This window comes from Equus asinus, chromosome 23 (genome assembly GCF_041296235.1).
Source record: "Equus asinus isolate D_3611 breed Donkey chromosome 23, EquAss-T2T_v2, whole genome shotgun sequence".
Taxonomy (NCBI): domain Eukaryota; kingdom Metazoa; phylum Chordata; class Mammalia; order Perissodactyla; family Equidae; genus Equus; species Equus asinus.
Window position 1 is genome coordinate 63,378,934 of NC_091812.1, and position 19,185 is coordinate 63,398,118.

The window sequence follows — 19,185 nt, forward strand, 5'->3', positions numbered from 1 at the left end:
CAGAACTTTCACTTTCTCTGCTCAGAAATCCCCCTGTGTGTCCATTCCCCTTTGGATTCCCCTTTGGCCCCCTCTTTCTGAGGGAACCTGACACTGCTCTCCCTCTTCCCCCCTCAGCAGCTCCCCCCTCTTCTGCTTTCCTTGGCTTCAGCTCTGAGAACCTAAGCAGACTGCATCTGGCCAAGAGAAGGGGACCTTGTGCTGTCGGTTCCAGAGAGAGGGTCTGCACTGTCACCTCATTGGTGGCATTTGCATCATCAACCACAGAGCTGCCCTTCAGAAATGGTGGTCAGGACTGGGGGGCCAGAGTGAGGAGTTGTGCCGCTTTCCCTAGGTTTATCCTTCCTTTGTACTCTCTTCTCTGTGGTTCTCTTCTCTCCAGTGTGGGTGGTGGTGAAGAAGGCTCCCTGGTGCCCTCAGAACAACCATGGAGCCTGGGGTAGCCTCCCCAGATCATTACAGTGCCTGCCCATCCATCATCTGGGAACCAGGGACAAGCTTGGCTGAAAGAGAAGGTTCCTTGGAAGTAAGCTCAGCATCTCATCCCACATCTCAGGCCTCTGGGATTCAACCTTCTGGCCCAGCGAGAACTGCCCCTTTCTCTATTTGCCATTTTCGTATGTCCAGCACCTGGGTCAACAGAACAGCTGGAGGGAGCCTGGCCTAGAATAGCCCCCTTCATCTTTCTCTTCCTGTGGATCCTGGGAACCAAGAGGGGATTTCTAAGGAGAGGGGCTGGCCTGCTCTTATTCAGACAAATCCCCAAATTTCAAGGAATCGACAGATGGGGGAGGGTGATTTCCCATCCTTATGGGAAAGACCAGAGATAGACCAGAAGAGAAGGCCTCAGAAGAGAAGTTAATACGTGGGACACCCACTCAACAATCCCCACCCACACTCTGGACCCTCTTCTGGATGGGGGATGTTTCCTTTATAAGTTTGCTGACTTTTTCCTTTCCGTCCGTTCATAATAGTCGTAATGGTATTTCTGATTATTTACTATGTGCTGGACTCTGGTCAAGGACTTTACCACCATTACCTTGCTTAACTTTCCCAACCAAACTAGGAAGTCATTTTTACTATTATCATATTATTCTCTGTTCACCCGTAAGGAATGAGGCTCAGAGCACAAGGTCTGCAAGTGTCTTGAACTCAGGTGTCTTTGCTCTCAAGTTTATACACTTGACTACTGTCCCCACTGCCTGTCTGCCAACTGTGCGTTGACATAGACAGTACGGAGGAGTGGGACTCTACAGACGGCATGCCCAGGTTGGGATTCAGATTCCGCCACTCGCTAGCTGTGTGGCCATGTGTCAGTTATCCAGTTTCCCTGTCTTAGTGTCCGTATCTGTAACATAGGAATGGTAATAGAGGTACTTCTTAGGAGTAAATGAGGTAATCTAAGTAAAGCCCTTTGTTCAGAGGCTGGCACATAATTAACCCTCATTAAATATTAACCATTAGCATTACTCTTTCCTTCCATTAAGATACATGCCAGTTCATCCATTTTTCCATTGATCTATGCTTCTCTGTTATGGCAGTTCTGTTTATTCTCTGTTGCCCCACCCACCTCCATTCTCCACTCTTCTCTGCCCTGCTCTGTTCTCTGGAAGGCTGACCTCTACAGACTGCATTACTTGCCCTTTAGCTTCTGTTTGGGTTTGGCCCAGGGCAGGCAGCAGCAGCAGGAGATCAGTGGGTGGTAGGAGAGAGAGGTTGGAGTATTAACTCCCTAAATCTTCATCTTGTAGCTCTGACAGTGAATCGTTTCTCTCTGGCAGTTCTCAAAGAGTGTTCTTTGGACAGCAGCGTCAGCATCACCTGGGAGCTTAGTAGGAATGCAAGTTCTCAGGTCCTACTCCAGACCTGCTGGAGTAAGCTGTATTTTAACACACCCTCTAGCTGACTCTGATATATGCTGAGCTTTGAGAACTACTGAGCTACAGTCATGGATCCTTTTGGGCTGCCTCCTCTCCGTGGGTCTATCTCTAAGGCTCTTGAAACACTCTTCCCTCCTCTCACCCCTAAGGCCTTGGTATGGTAATGGTTCCCCACTATTGCTAAACCCTGAGTGCCTCATCGCCCCGTGTTGTTTCCTTAATTCTGACCCTACCACTGAAATAGCCCCTTTATTAAGATCTTTCTGGTTAAACTTTTTTGAGTGTGCCATCTGTTTCCTGCCAGGATCCTGACTGATACAGTAAATGGTACCAGAAGTAAGTGGTACCCAGAAATAGACTCCCAGAATTGGATCCTAGCATTGGGTTGCTTGTAATTTGATGAGTTATGGATAATCTCCTTGTTGCAGAAAGAGGATGCTAGTCATCTGGAGCTTGCAGAAGCATCACAGTCACCTAGACTATCCCCAGTGAGGCATAGGGTGGAGTGTTGGTCGAGGGAAGGACATCAGCAGATCAAATGAGGGAGGCTCTTAATTGCTATGGCCACAAATGGTGATTTCCAATGGTGATCACATACATCATTGGGTGGGCTGCGTGTTTCTGATTGTGCTAGCAAAATTACATAAGAAAAAGATAAGGTGAATACTGTGAACTTCTAACTCAAGGTATGGGTGGAGATCCAGATAACCTCTATGGAATTCTTAAGGAATCTTTCTGTGACCCCGCGGTAGATATGACTGAGGATGAAGCCCAGGACCTGATTGTCTGGATTGTAGAGTTGCAACACCAAGTAAATGCACAACCGTACCATATCCCTTGTGCTAGAAGAAGGGCACTGCTGGGAGAGTAGTACTGTGACACTTGGGGTGGGGACGTTGGGCAGAGATGAACAAAGCTGAGAATTTGAACCTCCAAATCCCCTTGAAAGATTCCTTATTTGTTGGGAGAAGAACATTCCCCCTCCCCCTGCCCGCCATGAATGACCAGCCTTCCCTTCCGTTAAAAAATGTTGTTAATAACTTTGCCCTGGAAAAGGGCATGCATTTTCTCTTCCAGACCCATCCTGACCACCCCTCCTAGTCTCCAGGCCTATAGTGAGAGTCTGGTCCTAACATCGCCTACTCAGGAATGTACCAGATGTACTCCAAGAACAAGAGCATATATGCTGAAGGAGTTGCAGGAGTTTGTCAGCTGTACTGGAAGAATCCTGGGGACCTGGGACAGCAAATTTCTTGATATGGATGCCCTCATCCAGGATTTGAGTATTGTTGTGTTAGCTGAGCATCTGAGATTTGAGCACCTGGGAGTGGTGTTCATAGTCGTTTGGATTGGTTACTGGGAGGCTGGACTCAACTGTGACCTATGATCAATGAGGCTGAGAAGCTAGAACCTCACTGGCATATTGTAGAACATTGCTCCTCATACCTTCCTGTGCATATGAATCACACAGGATCTTGTTAAACTGTAGATTCTGATTGAGTAGGTTTTAGGTGAAGCCTGAGATGTTGCATTTCTGACAAACTTCTAAGTGATGCTTGATGCCACTCGTCCTCAGACTATACTCTGAGTACAAAGTAGAGGAAGGAGTACACAGGTTAGAGAGATTGGAATGTTGGATTGAACCTATTATGTGCAACCACTAACTATACATCTCTAAGGGCCCAGAAAGTTACTTCCTTCTCCAGGAGAATAAGAAAAGCATTGGAGGGGAGAACACTGGCTTCCTTGAACAGCACTGTGGTGGCTTCTTTAGTAGGCGGGAGAGGAGAATGGGAGATGCCCTCTTGAGACTGAGCAATCTTATTTCAAGGGGAATAATGGAATCTTTGAGTGTGAGAGGCCAGATTTTGGCACCTAACCATGAGCAGTAAGGTGAATGAAATTACTATATAAGCTGCAGGGACAAGTGGTAATCCAGGTGCTTTGCCCACATGGATCTGTGGTGGTAGCTAATTGATCATAGTGTCCCTGGGAGTGAAATAGATGGACAGCTTCCTGATGTGCTACTTGACCCATATAGGTGGAAAATTTCTAGGCCTGGTGGGGAGAAACTTGATCCAAATTATATTGGGATTTACAGTCTTTGACCCAATTCCTCTTCTTCAGTCAGTTCCTCAGACCTGAAGCCCCTCTATCAGGTGAGGGGTGGGAAGGCCTGAGTCCTTCACAGGTGGAGTCTTCAATTTTTTCTCCTAGTCAGTAGTTCTCCAAGTGTGGTCCCTGGACCAGCAGCATCACCATCACCTGGGAAATTGTCAGACATGCAAATTCTTGGGCTCTGCCCCAAATCCTTTGAATCAGAAACTCTGGGAGTGGCCCAGCAATCTGTGTTTTAACAAGCCTTTCTGGTGATTCTGATGTATACTAAAATTTGAGAATCACTGCTCTAAACCTTCTCCAGAGAGATCTGTTGTCATTTGCCAGGGTAACTATGACTGGGGAAGAGGAAATACTCAGACCTTTGGGGGCTTATTAGATACTGTCTCGTGTTAATATTAGTCCTGGAGACTCAAATCCCTGTTGTGGTGCACCAGTCAGATGAGGGTTTATGGAGGTCAGCTGATAGAGGATCTTGGTCCAGGTCCATCTCACGGTGGGTCTGTAAGACCTGTCCAGTGGTTATTTCTCTAGTTTCAGCATGTAGAATGGTATCCTTGGTAATTAGCAAGATCTCCACACTGGTTCCTTGACCATGGAGTGAGGAAAATTATGGTAGGAAGGGCCAAGTGGAAGTCCTTTGAACTCTGCCTGCCCCATCACGTTCCCCCTACAATAGTAAACCTAAAGCAATGCTGTGTTGCTAGAGAAGTTGCAAAGATTAGAGCACCTTCAAAGACTTAAAAGATGCCTCAGCCCTTGGGACAGCATGTTACAGCCAATACTCTAGCACATGCCTTCTTTCTATACCAGGCAATTAAAGACCTTTGAAATCAGTTCCTTTTCAACTGGAATGACAGCAATATACCTTTACTGTTTTTCCTCAGGGATATGTCAGCTTACCTGCTCTGATTATCATGAGATAATCTTGATATTGCACAGAATATCAGACTGGTCCTTGAAACTGATAATATCTTACTGGTACGCAAGAAATAGCAATCACCCTAAATGCCTTACTAAGACCCATGTATGCTAGAGGGAGGGAAAGAAATCCTACAAAAATTCAGGTGGAATTTCTAGGCTTGTTGAGGGTAGGGAGCAGCTGAACAACAGTGATCTGGCGGGTGTTGCACCTTCACCATGAAGAAAGAGGCACAGTGCTTAAGGGACAGTTTGGATTTTGGAGGAACATTTACCATATTTAGGTGTACTGCTCCGAAATTTTTACTGGACATGGCATAAAGCTGACAGTTTTGAATGAGGCCCAGAGCAAGGAAGGGGTCTGCAGCAGGTCTGGGCTCCAGGGAAAGCTGCTTGAGTCTAATGACTCATAAATCGAATGAAATTCCCATAGTCTGCATCTGAGGAAGGGTGCTGTAGGAGCAGCAATAGGAGAATTAGAGCAAAGACCCGTAGGGTGTTGGAGTAGGGCCATGCCTCTTCTGCTAACGATTATTTTTTGTTTGAAAAGCAGCTCCTGATTTGCCACAGCGTCCTGGTCTGAATCTCAGACTATAGTTCACCCAGTGACAATGCGACCTAAGAGTGTTATCTATGGCAAATCACATAGCTGGATGTGCACAGCAGCGTCCATTGTTAAATGGACATTGTGCATATGAGAACAAGCCTTAGACATTTGAGACGGCGCGAGTAATGGATGGGCAGGTGGCTCAGATTCCTACTTGTGTTGTTTCCTGCTGCTTCTTTTGATCACACTTGTGCCTTCGTGGAGAAGTTCTGTACAAACAATGAACAGAGGGAGAATACCCCTGGTGTAGATTTTCAGATGGGTCTCTAAGGTATGCTGGCATCTGTCAGAGGTAGATAGTTGCTTACATTCAGGGGTGGCCCTGTAACACAGTGGCGACAGGAAGGTGCTCTGAGTGGGCACAATTTCAGGCCATACGTTTAATGTCAACTTTGTCAGGAAGCAGAGACGGCCTGAGCTATACTAAGTCATGTGCAGTGGCTGCCTACAACAATCCTGCCCTCACCTCTGTAAGTGGTGCCCTTACTAAATTCTTTTCCCTTAAACATTTTTGGACATGGCGTTCGTTTCCTGCCAAGATCCTAAATGATACAAGAGTATAGTGCAGAGGCGGCGTAGAGGTTTCAATTAAATTTCAATACTGTCTTCCTGGAATGCCTGTTGGGAAAGATCCTGAGAACCAGCAGGAAAGAGTGAAATCATGAAATAATAATAAACAAGGGATTTGTACCACATTCATTCAATAAATATTATTGAGGGCTTCCTATGTTCCAGACCCTGTTCTTGGCCCTGGGATACAGCGGTAAACATAACAGACATCCCTTCTCTTGCAAATTTTTTATTTTCATGAAGGAGACACACAGTAAGCAAACAAGAAAAACATAGAGAGTGTCAGATGGCACTAAGTGCTATGAGGAAAAATAAAGAAGGCCAGGGGGATAGAGAGTGTTGGGGAGGGTGGTCAGGGAAGCCGTTACTGATAACGCTTGAGCAGGGAGCGGATCTGAAGAAGGTGAGGGAGAGAGTCATGCAGAGATCTGGGGAATCTGTTCTAGGTCAAGAAAACAGCAAGTGTGCAGTTTCTGAGGCAAGCGTGTGCTTGAGGAATAGAAAAGAGGCCCATGTCATGGGAGGGAAGTGAGCAAAGAGTGGAGTGGTAGGAGATACAGTCAGACAATAAGAGGGCCCAGATAGGGAGGGCTTTGAGGGGCACTGCAGGGTTTATGTTTTACTCTGAGTGAGATGGGGAAACATTGGAGGGGTTTGAACAGAGGCCTGACGTGATCTGATTTGTTTTAAAGGCTCCTTCTGGCAGCTGGATAGAGACTAGAGCAAAGTGGTGCAAGAGTAGAAGCGGGGAGACTGGGTCAGGGGCTGTTGCAATAACCCAGGGAGGACGCGATCTGTTTCTAGGAGCTGGTGAGAAGTGGTCAGATTCTGGAAATATTTTGAAGGTAGAGCCAATGGGCTTGGCTGAGGGATTCAGCATAGGATGTGAGAGAAAGAAGAGGCAAGAATCTTGCAACATTTTTGGCTTGAGCAAGACGATGGATGAGTTATTTTACCAAGATGTGGAACCGGCTGCAGAGGAATGGGCTTGTGGGAAGATCGGGAGTCTTGTTTTGATTTGTCAAGATGAAGCTGCATTTTGGACATGTAAGTGGAGATGTTAAGTGGATAGTTGGTCATGTGAGTCTGAAGTTCAGGGGAGAGATTCTAGCTGAAGATACAAATTTGGGAGCCATGGATGGTATTTAAAGCCATAAGACGATGAGGTCTCCAAGGGAGTGAGTATAGATAGAAGAGGTCCAAGTTCCAAGTCCTGGAGGTCCCCAACCTTGACAGATCAGGGAGAGGAAGAGGAATCAGGGAAGAGGGGCTGTCAGGGTGTTATGGTGGTCCCACCATCATGGCAAAAAGGGAAAGGACACAGGCCCATGGGTGGAAAGTTTAAAGCCCCACTGCCCAGCCGTTGGTTTAGATGATCCAATGGGGGTGGGGTGTTGGAGGCCAAGGAGGTGGCTTTGAAACAGTTTCTGGACACACACACAGAGTCCTCAGTGTGCTACATGCTTCACCTAATTCGCCAGAGTTCAACGTGAGCCTGGGACAAATCTCCTCCCAGCTCAGGCAGCTCAGCCCAGCCCAGCCCCACCCTCCTCCAGGGAGCCGGCCCAGCCTTCCTGCTCCCTGGTCTGACCAGATCCATGCCCTAGGGGTCGGAGACCATGCATGGAGGGCGCCTTAGCCATTGGGCAGGGGAGGGAGCAGCTGGGCCTGGGGAGTCAACCAAATCCTCTGTATAGATGGGAGTACAGGGGAGTGAAAGACTGTGGGAGAGAACCTCTACTAGATGCTTAGTAACTGTTTGTTGGATGGATGAATGTGCGCATCCCGAGCTGTGTCCATGGGGCTGTGCGTGACTCGCGTGCCCGGAAGGTGTGTGTGTGTGTGTGTGTCTGTGTGTGTGTATGTGTGTGGTGTATGTGGCCGTGCGTGCACGTCTGTGTGTGCCTGATCGCCCCCGCTTCCAGGCCTGCAGAGGGCGCCGCAGCCTGGGAAGGGGGCTCTGGAGTGGGGCGCGGCTGTGGCGGAGGGTGCGGGGCGCCCTGGCGGGCCGGGGCTGCCCTCGCCAGGCGGAGTGCGGGACCTGGCGGGCTCCTCTGAGAGGATGGGATGGGCACTGGGCTCAAAGCCCCTCGGTTTGGGCCGGCCTCCGGAGCCTTCCCTGCTCCAAGCCCCCGCCCACCCCGAGGCCGAAGGTCCCGGTCTGCCCCCAGGTCCCGGCGTGCGGGCCGGTCGTGCGGAGGGGACACTCGGACTGTGGGGGGCCCGCACCCGGGGACGTGGGGTCAGCACGGGCCCGATGGGCCTGGCGGCCGTGACCCAGGCCGGGCGAGCGGCCCTCCCGCCACCGCCCGCGCTCAGGCCCCGGACCCGCGGGCACTCGCCGGGCGGCCGAGATGCGGGGAGGCCGAAGGCCGTGGGTCCGCGAGTGTTGATTTCCGCCCTCGACCCCGAGTCTCCCCGCACTCGCCTTGAGTGCGGGGCGACTGACGTGGGGGGCGTGCCCTAACGTTTGCCTTGAAGGCCCAAGAAAGTCCCATCACCTCCGGCACCGCCTTCACGGCATCAGTAGCCTGCAGCGACTGAACCCTTAACCCTGCGGTTACGGCGCCAATTCTAAGAAAAGGTTTCTTTGTTCAGCGGAGGCTCATGGGAGCCTACTGTACCGGGCGGGATGCTCGGCGCCTGGGGATGAAGGGCTGCAACCTGCACGCGGGCGGAAAAGGAGTTTGTCCTGCTCATCAGTGGACACAGGAAAATGCTAGACCTCCGGCCTAGCATGAGACACATTCCAGGATGAATAATGAAAGGAATTTTTAAAACTGATCCCAGAAAGATGAAGGAAATGAGAACAGAATGTTCAGTCCGCAAGCCTGCAGTTTGCCTTCGGCGGACAGAGGACCGCGGCGACGATGCCGCCTCCTGGTGGCGGAGCGGGGCAACGCGGATCTCGCGGGTGCGTGGAGTTCCACCGCGCGGGTCGGGGTGGGGAGGGGGCGGCCTAACCGAAACTGGGCGGGCTGCTCAGGTGATAGGAAGTGGAGTCTCGCTGTTCTTTAATTTTGGATTGAAACTTACTATTAGCAGATCCATGGCTCTACAGCAAAGGTCTTCATGAACATGGCAGCAGTTTCCCTGGGGTTTGTTTGCCACCAACTGAGAAACGGATGTCTTGAAGAAAAGGAAGTTTTCAGCTTCTTGACATAGTTAACACGATGTCTGTAGGGCATTTGTAGAGTAGACATCACGAGAATTATAAAAATAGGCGTTAGAAAAAGAGGCTTGGCAATTTCAGCATCTGTAAAAATGCTAATTCATTGGTCAGGACTGATTCCAAAGACGGAAGAATTGATGATTTTAGCAAAACAGCATCATTTTCCCCCAGAATACAAGGAGAAATAACACCTGCATGTGGGAAAGGAAAAGAACATCACGAAAGAGGCCAGCTGAAGCTGAAGGCATTTTCACAGGGAATTGATGAAGGCTAGGAAACATTAACTTTGAGCTTTCATAAATAGGAAGTGTAATCAGTCCTTCTGACTTGGCTGTGCCATGAAGCACAGCAGAAGACCCGAATGTGTCAGTGGTGCTGTGCGGGTACCCCAGACTGCCCCATTTTTAATTTTTAAAAGGAAGATGTCAAAAGAAAGAAGCTGTCATTGGTGATCATGTCCTTCTAAAGGCTGGATTGATGAGAGAAGAATGAAATGGTGGCTAGCCAGGGATCATAGGGTGGGAGAGTGTTAGATCTGGTTGCTTAGGTTGGCTGTAGTTTCAGGTTCATACGACTGAGGTTGTTCAGATGTTTCTGTTAGCGGTCATTCTGGGAGATCTTAGAAGCCCTGTCAGTCCTTTACATTAGTATCAAAGGGCCTTTAAAGTATTCACAAGGAGGGAGTGGCCCAGGAGAAGCAGGAAGCGTCCAATTCTGAGGCAACACTGATAAGAAGGAGCCGGCCCACCATTTCATAAGTGTGTGGGTTGTCATTTCATGGAAGAGATAGCGATCAAATTTTAAAATGTGGTATTAGTAATTTTCTGGATGCCCTGAAGGTGACTTTCTGTTAGAAGATAGTGATGACTCAGTTTTAAAGCAATGACATGCTTTAGTGTCAAAGGAAAACTCAGGATTCCAAGCATTACAATGAGTTTTCATGTTTAGGGGATGATAATTTTGTAAGTTTGGGGGATGATTGATCTTTAGAATCTTTTTTTCTTTTCCTTTTACATTTCTAGTAGAAGCGATTGATTGTGTTCCTCTTGAACACTGGCATACTACTATTCAGTGAAATATTTTTCTCTATGAGCTAGCAAGGCATTGGCAGTCTTCCAAATTTATAATTTCGTTTTATGCTTTAGACCTATTTTCACAGAATTATTTACTTGTATAAGCAGCAGTGTTCTGGAAAGTTACATTTATCTCCCCTCCTATTTGGGTCCTTTTGGGTTTATGCCTCTACACACATACACACACCTAAACATTTGCTGTAGTTTTAGTTGGGGCTCAGGAAGGAGTAAAACTCAACGTAGGTTTCTAATTTGTCATCTTTACCCTGAACTCCTGCTTGTCTTTGAATTTAATGGTGTCTATCTTTTCCCTTACGGTTTTATGTCTCGTATAAGAAGTTCTTTTCTACCGCAAGGTTATTAACACACTCACCTATATTCTCTTCTATTACATATATTTTAAATATTGTCTTTAATCCTAATATGACGAAGCATTTGAAAAATATTGAGGCTATAATAATAGTGATATAGATGTATTAAATAAAGAAGAGGAACAATTAGAACTTTGAAGAAAAACAAATAGGTGAGTAACAAGGAAAAGCAAGTACAGTACGCTACTTTGCTCTGCAGGGAACAACATTTACATGGTCATAACAATGTAAATTCTGACTGTGATCTAAATATGGTGGTAGATTTAGAGGATAGGGAGGGTTGGTAAGAGAGCTAAATCTCCACCTTTTATAATAGGTAGTCAAGGGCCAGCTCCGTGGCGTAGTGGGTAAGTTTGGTGTGCTCAGCTTCAGAAGCTGGGGTTCACAGGCCCCAAACCCTTGGCCCGAACCTATACTACTTGTCAGCCATGCTGTGGCAGCGACCTACATATAAAGTGGCGGAAAATTGGCACAGATGTTAGCTCAGGGCTAATCTTCCTCAGCAAAAAAAAAATATATATATTTATGTAATAGGCAGTCCATTGGTAATATTCAAAATAGATAAATCAAGAAACAGAGGTATGTACAAAGTATTTAGACGTGTGGCACTAAATCCTTGAAGAAGTAACTTAACAGTTAAAAGTTGTAGGAAATGGTGGTTCAGCAGAAGCCTTTTGATATTTTTGATATTTTTTTTAAATCATGAGCATGTATTATTTGATATTTTTATTATTTTTTATTTTTTTAAGATTGGCACCTGAGCTAACAACTGTTGCCAATCTTTTTTTTTTTTTTTTTCTTTCTGGTTTTTTTTCTTCCCAAAGCCCCCTAGTACATAGTTGTATATCCTAGTTGTGGGTCCTTCCAGCTGTGGCATGCGGGATGCTGCCTCAACATGGCCTGATGAGTGGTGCCTCGTCTGCGCCCAGGATCTGAAGCAGCGAAACCCTGGGCCGCCGTAGCGGAGTGTGCGAACTTAACCACTTGGCCACGGGGCCAGCCCCTGATATTTTTAAAAATTATGCATCTTACAGAGAGAAGGAAGAACACGACGACATTGTCAAAGATGAAGGCAGGCAAGGAGAGTGGCCCCTCATTCTTGATGGAATAAATACTCTGTTGCATCTCTACTCAGGGCAGGGCTTGAGGCAAATAGCAGGCCTGTAAGTGTGGCAGGATAGCTCAGTGAAACATGAAGTTTCGTTTGTTCTGCCTGTGTGTCCTTTCTCTTTAGAGCAGGCAAGGGTTTTGGCAGGGCTGAGAGAGAGGCATCCTAATGTCAGAGGCCTCTCTGCTTTCGTGAAAGTCCAGAGCAAGCCTGGGAAGAGGTTCTGCCCTGGAGGGGTTGCAGAGGGGGAGTGTTTGGAGAGAGTTCTTTAAGGCTGGGGAGGGATTGGTGTCCAGGTCCAGCCAGCGTGGGCACTGGGCTGTGATCCCTGGCTCTGATGGAGCCATGGCAGGAACTGAGTAGACGGCTCTGATAGGTGTCTGGTGGCCAGATGTAAGCCCAGAGTGTCTCCCAGCTGAATTCTCGTGTCTGAAAGGGGGCACAGAGCTAAGTTTGAGAGTGTAGGACCTGGAGAGTCCTAGCCGCTGTGACCACAGGGGCCACAGCGTTGATGAGACTGCTGTCCAATGACGGGATGGTGTGGGGGCAGGTAGGAGGTCTCCCCTGTGCCTTGAGGTTTCTGTGAGCTTTGCACAGCCCTCGGCAAATGGGATCCCAAGAGCGCCTGATGCTGAATTTCTCCCTAGCACTCCAGCGCAGGGGCTTGGAGTAGGAATCGAGTTCATCGAAAGGCCATTTTAAGATGCAGGAATTCTTGCACACCTGAGTTTGTAGACTGAGATCACACCTGCTGCACGAGGATAGGTGGGGAGGAGCCCTGTGTTCACGGGCCTCAGGAGGAGCAGACAGCAAACATTTCAAGACTTCATGATCAGTGGTCTGGGCTGTGACAGGCTCAGGCTCCCAGGGAGGAGAGGTGGGGGCAGCCTCCTCCCGCTCCCTGCCCCCTCTCAAGATCTGTTCGTTCTTTCCCACATGGCCTGGTGCCATCTGACGGTCCTCCCTACCCCTGCCTGGAGCAAAGGGGGGGACTAGGAGGATCTCTGCTCTAGGGCTGAAGAGGTGGGGGAGAGCCAGGCAGGAGTCTTCTGGGAGAGGAGACTGATTTGCATCTGAATTCTGGGGTTCCAAATACCTGCCACCAAGATTTATTCCTTGGCCTCCAGAGACTAAAGGGGCTAAAATTCCCTGGGTCCCTGCCAGGGGGAAAGGGAAAAGAAAGGAAGGGGAGGAGGCTTCCCAACTGGAAGGCAGCTGAGGGAGTCAGGAAGGCCAGATAGGAACAGAGAGCACAGCCCCATTAAACAAAGGGGAGAGGCCAGACCGAGCTCCAGGGGTCGTTGATCATCTTGATCACTGGGGCACGAGGGAATCCTCTGGGCTCTTTGGGAGGGGTGGGGCTCTGAAGGGCTCCCAGGGCTGGAACTCTGCGTGGGGAAGGTTTCAGTAGAACTTGTGTTTGCCTGTGTTACAGGCGGGTCCGGGCTCCAGCCTCCCTCCTGGGGACCCTCCCAAGGAGGTCCCTCTTGGAGGTTCACATTCAGTTGGTCCCAAGCAAAGGTGAGGCAGTCCCTGGTAGAGCTGGGAGGGAGGGTATGCTGGACATAGTCAGGGAAAGGATCTCAACAGGGTCTCAGAGGGCTGCAGCGCCATGGGGAGGTGGGGCAGTGAGGTGTGTGCTCTGGGTCACCGTCTCCCCAGTGGCAGGGATTTCTCAGAGACCAGGAGCAGCTCAGGTCCCACCCTGCCCCTCAGCCTCCCTTCTACCGCCCACAGGTGTGGGCACCTGGGAGGCAAAGAGACTCTCGCAGTAGTTGAGAACATAGAATTCGCCAGCCTGAGCTCTTGCCTGGGACCCCAGAGTGTGTGACCCCACACTGTAGTGACACTGGCTTCCCCGTGGACACAAACACACAGGAACAGATGCTCGGGTAGGAGGCCGGAACAGCTCTTTGTTCAGTAAGGTACAAATTGCATTTATAAGGAAGGGGTGGGTTGCAGTGGGGAGCAGGGTCAGGTCCAGTATCCTGGGTGACCTTTCCTCTGAGGGGACAGTCCTGCTGCCTCCTCTCACACTTCCTGGGAGACTCTCCCTCCTCTGCCTCTCTGGGCCTGGCCCGGTGTGGGCCGCTCAGCCATGCAGGGTAGGGCAGGGAATACAGAAGGGGAGGGTGCTGCAGGAGAAGGGGTGAGGGAGGTCTGCACCAGCTGGCTGTTCTGTGGCCGAGTCCTTCCTTTCTTCCGGCCCGCTTCTTGCCCCTTGGATTGGGGCTCAAAGCCCTGGTAAGGTGGTGTGGGCTCCTGGGCTCCAGGCTGGGCACTGGGCTATGGTCCTTTCGGAGTCTCAGTCCTGGGAGAGCAGATGAGGGGTGTGAGGGGCTGGTGGAGGTTCCCGTCTCTTCCCTCCCCACCCTTTCAGCTTCCTCACCTCTTACAGCCTTTGGTGCCCTTTCCCTTCTTGCCAGACTTGGAGCCCCCTTTATCCTTCTTGCAGTCCTGGACTGGTTTCTGTCGGGCTGGTGGCTTGTCCAGACGCTGCATCAGCTGCTGCACCCAGGCCTCCTTAGGGTCGGCACACAGCTCTGGCTGAGAGCGCTTCCGAGGTGAGAACCTGGGGGTCGGGCATTAGCAAGCCTGTCCAGTCTTGCCCACCGTGCCCTCCCCACTCAGCTGCCAGCCGGCACCCACCCCCTGGCGCCCACTCACACGACAGCCGGGATGGCGCAGCCCAAGCTTGGCTCCTGCTTCCGGTAGCTGCGGACAGCCTTGGGGGGAATCTTCCTCTGGCTGTACCTGAGGCAACAGTCCTGTGCCCCTCCGTCACTGCCTGCAGGGTGGGATTCAGAGTGAGCCAGGGGCTGCTTGTAGGCTCCCCCCAGGCCTGTCCAGCCCCTTGCCCCCATCCTAGGCAACTCCCTCCTTGATACCTTGGGTCCAGGGGATGCAGAAGGCCAGGACCAGGACAAGGAGGCTCAGAGCCAGCGACTGAGCCATGACTGTGGTCGAGGGTGAGGATGAGACCCGAGCTGTGGGAGAGGTTCAGCTCCAAGTTGGGGGTCTGTGTGTGGGCTGGGACTGGTCTGCTGCCTATTTATGCAGGCGGACACTTTCACTTCCCCCATCCCCAGCCACTCTGTCCAGGCAAGAGTAAGGATCTCCCTCCTTTTCCTTCCTGAGCGGCAGATCCTGTCCTGGCACCCAGCCTGACTAGTATGCGGAAACGAAAACTGCGCACAGCCAATCAGTGCCCTGGCCGCCTGAGTCGGCCTCCCCAGCATCAGCCGAATCCCTCAGGCCCTCCTTCCCTCCCCAGCCACCATCGGGTGCAGGCCCCACCACCTCTCCCCGGACACTGTGACTGTCCCCTCACTGCACTCCAGGCTCCGTGCTCTCCCCTCCTTCCAGCAGGCTGAGCACTGCTCCTAAAATGCAAATCTGGTTATTGAATTGTAAGAGTTCTTTGCACATTCTCTTTAGGAGACCCTTGTCAGACAGACAATTTGCAAATATTTCCTCCCGTTCTGTGGGTTGTCTTTTCACTCTCTTGATAGTGTCTTTTGACACACAAAATTTTTAGATTTTGATGAAGTCCAGTTTTTCTGTTTTTTTGTTATTTGCCTAGGCTTTTGGTATCATATCTAAGAAAAATATATTGCCAAATCTGTCTCCAGGGGGTGCACAGTGGGGATGGCTGTTGGTTTCCTCAGTGGTGAAAGCTGCTGTTGTCCTCTGCAGAGCAGCCGCTGTGGACCGCCCCATCCGTCTTTGTTCCTGGCCCTTCCCAGACGTCTCAGCTAAGCTGAGCTCCCCAGTGCTCCTTTCTGGGTGGTTATTCTCTGTTTTTTGCTCCACTGTGTTAGTGTAGGATCTTGGTGAACTCTTGCACCCTCCTGGGGCTATTTATGTTCCTATATAGCTGTCTAATTGGCATTGTGGGGGAAGAAGGCTGCTATCTCCTGGTCTCCCATTTTGCTGACATTACCTCTCCGTATGTTTTCTGCTAAGAGTTTAATAGTTTTAGGTCTTACAATTAGGTCTTTGATTCATTTTGAATTATTTTTTGTATTTAGTATGACGTAAGGGTCCAAGATCATTCTTTTGCATGTGGACATCCAGTTTTCCCAGCACTATGTGTTGAAAAGGCTGTCCTTCCTCATTGTATGGTCTTGGCCCTCTTGTCAAAAGTCAATTGACCATATATGTGAAGGTGTATTTCTGGGCTGTCTACTCTGTTCCATTGGTCTACGTGTCTCTCCTTAGGCTAGTGCCACACAGTTTTGATTACTGGAACTTTGCAGTAAGTTTTGAAATCAGGAAGTGTGAGTCCTCCACCTTTGTTCTTCTTTTCAAGATGGTTTTGCTTACTCAGAGTCCCTTGAAATTCCGTATCAATTTTAGGATAGGTTTTTCTATTTCTTCAAAAAACGCTATTGGGATTTTGATGAGGCTTGCATTGACTCTGTAGATTGCTTTGGAGAGTGTTATTATCTTAACAATATTAAATCTTCCAATACATGAACGCAAGATATCTTTCTGTTTATTTAGGTCTTATTTAATTTCCTTCAGCAATGTTTTGTAGTTTTCAGTGTCCAAGTCTTATGTGTCCTTGGTTAAACTTATTCATAAGTATTTTATTCTTATTAGTGCTATTGTAAATGGAATTGCTTTCTTAATTTCTTTTTAGGATTGTTTATTGCTAGTGTATAGGAATTCGATTGATTTTTGTATGTTGGTTTTGGAGCCTGAAACTTTGATGGAGCCATTTATTAGTTCTGTTTTTTGTGTTTTCTTTAGGGTTTTCAATCTGTAAGATCATGTTCTGTGAACAGAGATATATTTACCTTTTTCCAATTTGGATGCCTTTTGTTTCTTTTTCTTGCCTAATTGCTATGGCTAGAACTTCCAGAACTATGTTGAATAGAAGTGGCTAAAGTGGGCATTCTTGTCTTGTTCCCAATCTTAGGAGAAAACTTTCAATTTTTCCTCATTGAGTATGATGTTAGCTGTAGGTTTTTCATATCTGCTCTTTATCATATTGGGGAAGTTCCCTTTTATTTCTAGTTTTTTGAGTGTCTTTATCATGAAAGGGTGTTGGATTTTGTCAGAAGTTTTTTCTGCATCAACTGAGATGATCATTTTTCCCCCCTTCATTCCATTAATGTGGTGTGGTACACTGTTTGATTTTCATAGGTTCAACCATCCTTGCATTCTAGGAATAGATCCCACTTGATCGTGGTGCATAATGATTTTAATATGCTGCTGAAATCGATTTTCTAATTTTTTTTGAGGATTTCTGCATCTGTATTCATTAGGGATATTGGTCTGTAGCTTTCTTTTCTTGTAGTGTCTTTGTCTGGCTTTGGTATCAGGGTAATGTTGATCTTATAGAATGAGTTTTGGGGTGTTCCCTCTTCTTTAGTTTTTTGGAAGAGATTGAGAAGGACTGATGCTAATTCTCCTTTAAATGTTTGGTAGAATTCACCAGTGAAGCCATCTGGTCCTGGGTTTTTCTTTGTTAGAATGTTTTTGATGACTAAGTCTCTTTACATATTATAGATCTATTCAGATTTTCTATTTCTTCTTGAGTCAGTTTTGATAGTTTGTGTGTTTGGGGAATTTATCCATTTCATCTAGGTTACCCAGTTGATAGTATCCTCTTATAATCCTTTTTATTTCTATAAAATCAGTGGTAATGTCCCCATTTTCCTTTCTGATTTTAATAATTTGTCTTATCTCTTTTGTTCTTAGTCAGTCTAGCTAAAGGTTTGTCAATTTTGTTGATCTTTTTAAAGAACCACCTTTTGGTTTTGTTGATTTTTCTCTATTGTCTTTCTATTCTCTATTTTATTTACTTATGCTTTAATCTGTATTATTTCCTTCTTTCTGTTATCTTTGGGTTTAGTTTGATCGACTTTTTCTAGCTCCTTAAAGTGTATAGTTATATTATTGATTTGAAATCTTTCTTCTTTTTTAATGTAGGCATTCACAGGTATAAATTTCCCTGTTCTCACTGCTTTCACTGCACCTCATACCAAACTTATGGGATGCAGTGAAAGCAGTGCAAACAGGGAAATTTTTATTTCTATTTGTCTCAAGGTATTTTCTGATTTTCCTTGTGATTTCTTCTTTGACTCATTGTTTAGAGTGTGTTGTTGAATTTCCACGTGTGTAAGTTTTCCAATTTTCCTTCTGTTACCGATTTTTAGTTTCATTCTATTGTGATCAGAAAAGATACTTTGTATCATTTCATCTTAAAATTTATGAAGAGTTGTTTCGTGGCCTAACATATGGTCTATCCTGGAGAATGTTCCATGTGAACCTGAGAAGAATGTGTATATTCTGCTGTTGTTGGACAGAGTTTTCTGTGTATGTCTGTTAGGTCTAATTCATTTGTAGTGTTGTTCAGGTTCTCTATTTCCTTATTGATATTTTGTCTGGTTGGTTTATCTTTTATTGAAAGTGGGATATTAAAATCTTCAACTATTATTGTAGAACTGTTGATTTCTCCCTTCAGTTTTGTCAGTTTTTGCTTTATATATTATGAGGCTCTGCTGATGTTTGTTTATAACTGTTATATCTTACCATATAAAACCTTTTGTCAATATGTAGTGTCCTTGTCTCTTACAACCTTTTTTGACAAAAAGTCTATTTTCTTTAAAAGTAATATAGCCACCACAGCTCTCTTTTGTTTACTAGTTGCATGAGATTCCCACCACCGCCATCTTTTTACTTTCAAACTCTGTCTTTGTATCTCAAGTGAGTCTCTTGTAGATAGCATGTAGATGGATCATGTTTTATCCATTCTGCTACTCTCTGCCTTTTAATTGGAGAGTTGAATCTACTTACTTTAAAGCAATCAGTTACAAGGGAGGATTTAACTCTGTCATTTGGCTATTTGTTTTGTATGTGTCTTAGCTGATTTTTCTTCCTCATTTCCTCCATTACTGCCTTTCTTTGTATTCAATTAAGTTTATGTAGTGTACCATTTTGATTCCCTTCTTCTTCCTTTTCTGTATATTTTGTAGTTATTTTCTTAGTAGTTACCTTGGGGATTACAGTTAACAAGTTAAACTTATTCTAGTTTGAATAATACCTACTTAGTTTCAACAGTATACAATACTCTGCCCCTATATATTTTAGCTCTTCTTCAATTTATATTGTTATTGTCACAGATTACATCTTTACATACGGTTTCCATAACATAGATTTATAATTATTATTTTGTGCATTTGCCATTTAAATCACATAGGAAAAAAAGAACAGTTACAAACAAAAAATGCAATCTACTAGGTTTTACATTTACCTATATAGTTGTCTTTACTAGAGACCTTTATGTCTTTGTATGGCTTCGAGTTACCATTTATTGTCTTTTGGTTTCAGCCTGAGGGACTCCCTTTAGCATTT

At 47.0% G+C, this 19,185-nt stretch overlaps 1 protein-coding gene and 1 long non-coding RNA gene across 3 annotated transcripts in view; one reads left to right on the forward strand and one right to left on the reverse strand.

Annotated features, from left to right (window-relative positions):
* LOC123280101 (uncharacterized) overlaps positions 1-19,185 on the forward strand; it is a 79,381-nt gene that overhangs the window by 20,214 nt on the left and 39,982 nt on the right. Inside the window, exon 1 of one of the 2 annotated variants that reach the window (XR_011497352.1) lies at positions 120-9,010. The exons of the other annotated variant lie outside the window; for it this stretch is intronic. This is a non-coding gene — a long non-coding RNA (uncharacterized lncRNA). Of the gene's footprint in view, positions 1-119; positions 9,011-19,185 lie in introns of those variants that run through there. 2 annotated transcript variants of the gene reach the window in all.
* LOC123280098 (C-C motif chemokine 21) lies at positions 13,709-14,925 on the reverse strand. The gene is made up of 4 exons (XM_044756642.2): positions 14,709-14,925; positions 14,488-14,608; positions 14,210-14,392; positions 13,709-14,131 (listed from the first exon to the last, which is right to left on the reverse strand). The coding sequence occupies exons 1-4, from the start codon at positions 14,773-14,775 to the stop codon at positions 14,107-14,109; spliced, it is 396 nt and encodes a 131-aa protein (XP_044612577.1). The 5' UTR covers positions 14,776-14,925; the 3' UTR covers positions 13,709-14,106.

Excerpts from the sequence above, each read along its gene's own strand:
- LOC123280098 (XM_044756642.2), bottom strand. The coding sequence starts at position 14,775 with ATGGCTCAGTCGCTGGCTCTGAGCCTCCTTGTCCTGGTCCTGGCCTTC. Across the intron at positions 14,609-14,708 it reads CTGCATCCCCTGGACCCAAG|GCAGTGACGGAGGGGCACAG; the intron begins GTATCAAGGAGG and ends CCCACCCTGCAG. Across the intron at positions 14,393-14,487 it reads TGCGCCATCCCGGCTGTCGT|GTTCTCACCTCGGAAGCGCT; the intron begins GTGAGTGGGCGC and ends CCCGACCCCCAG.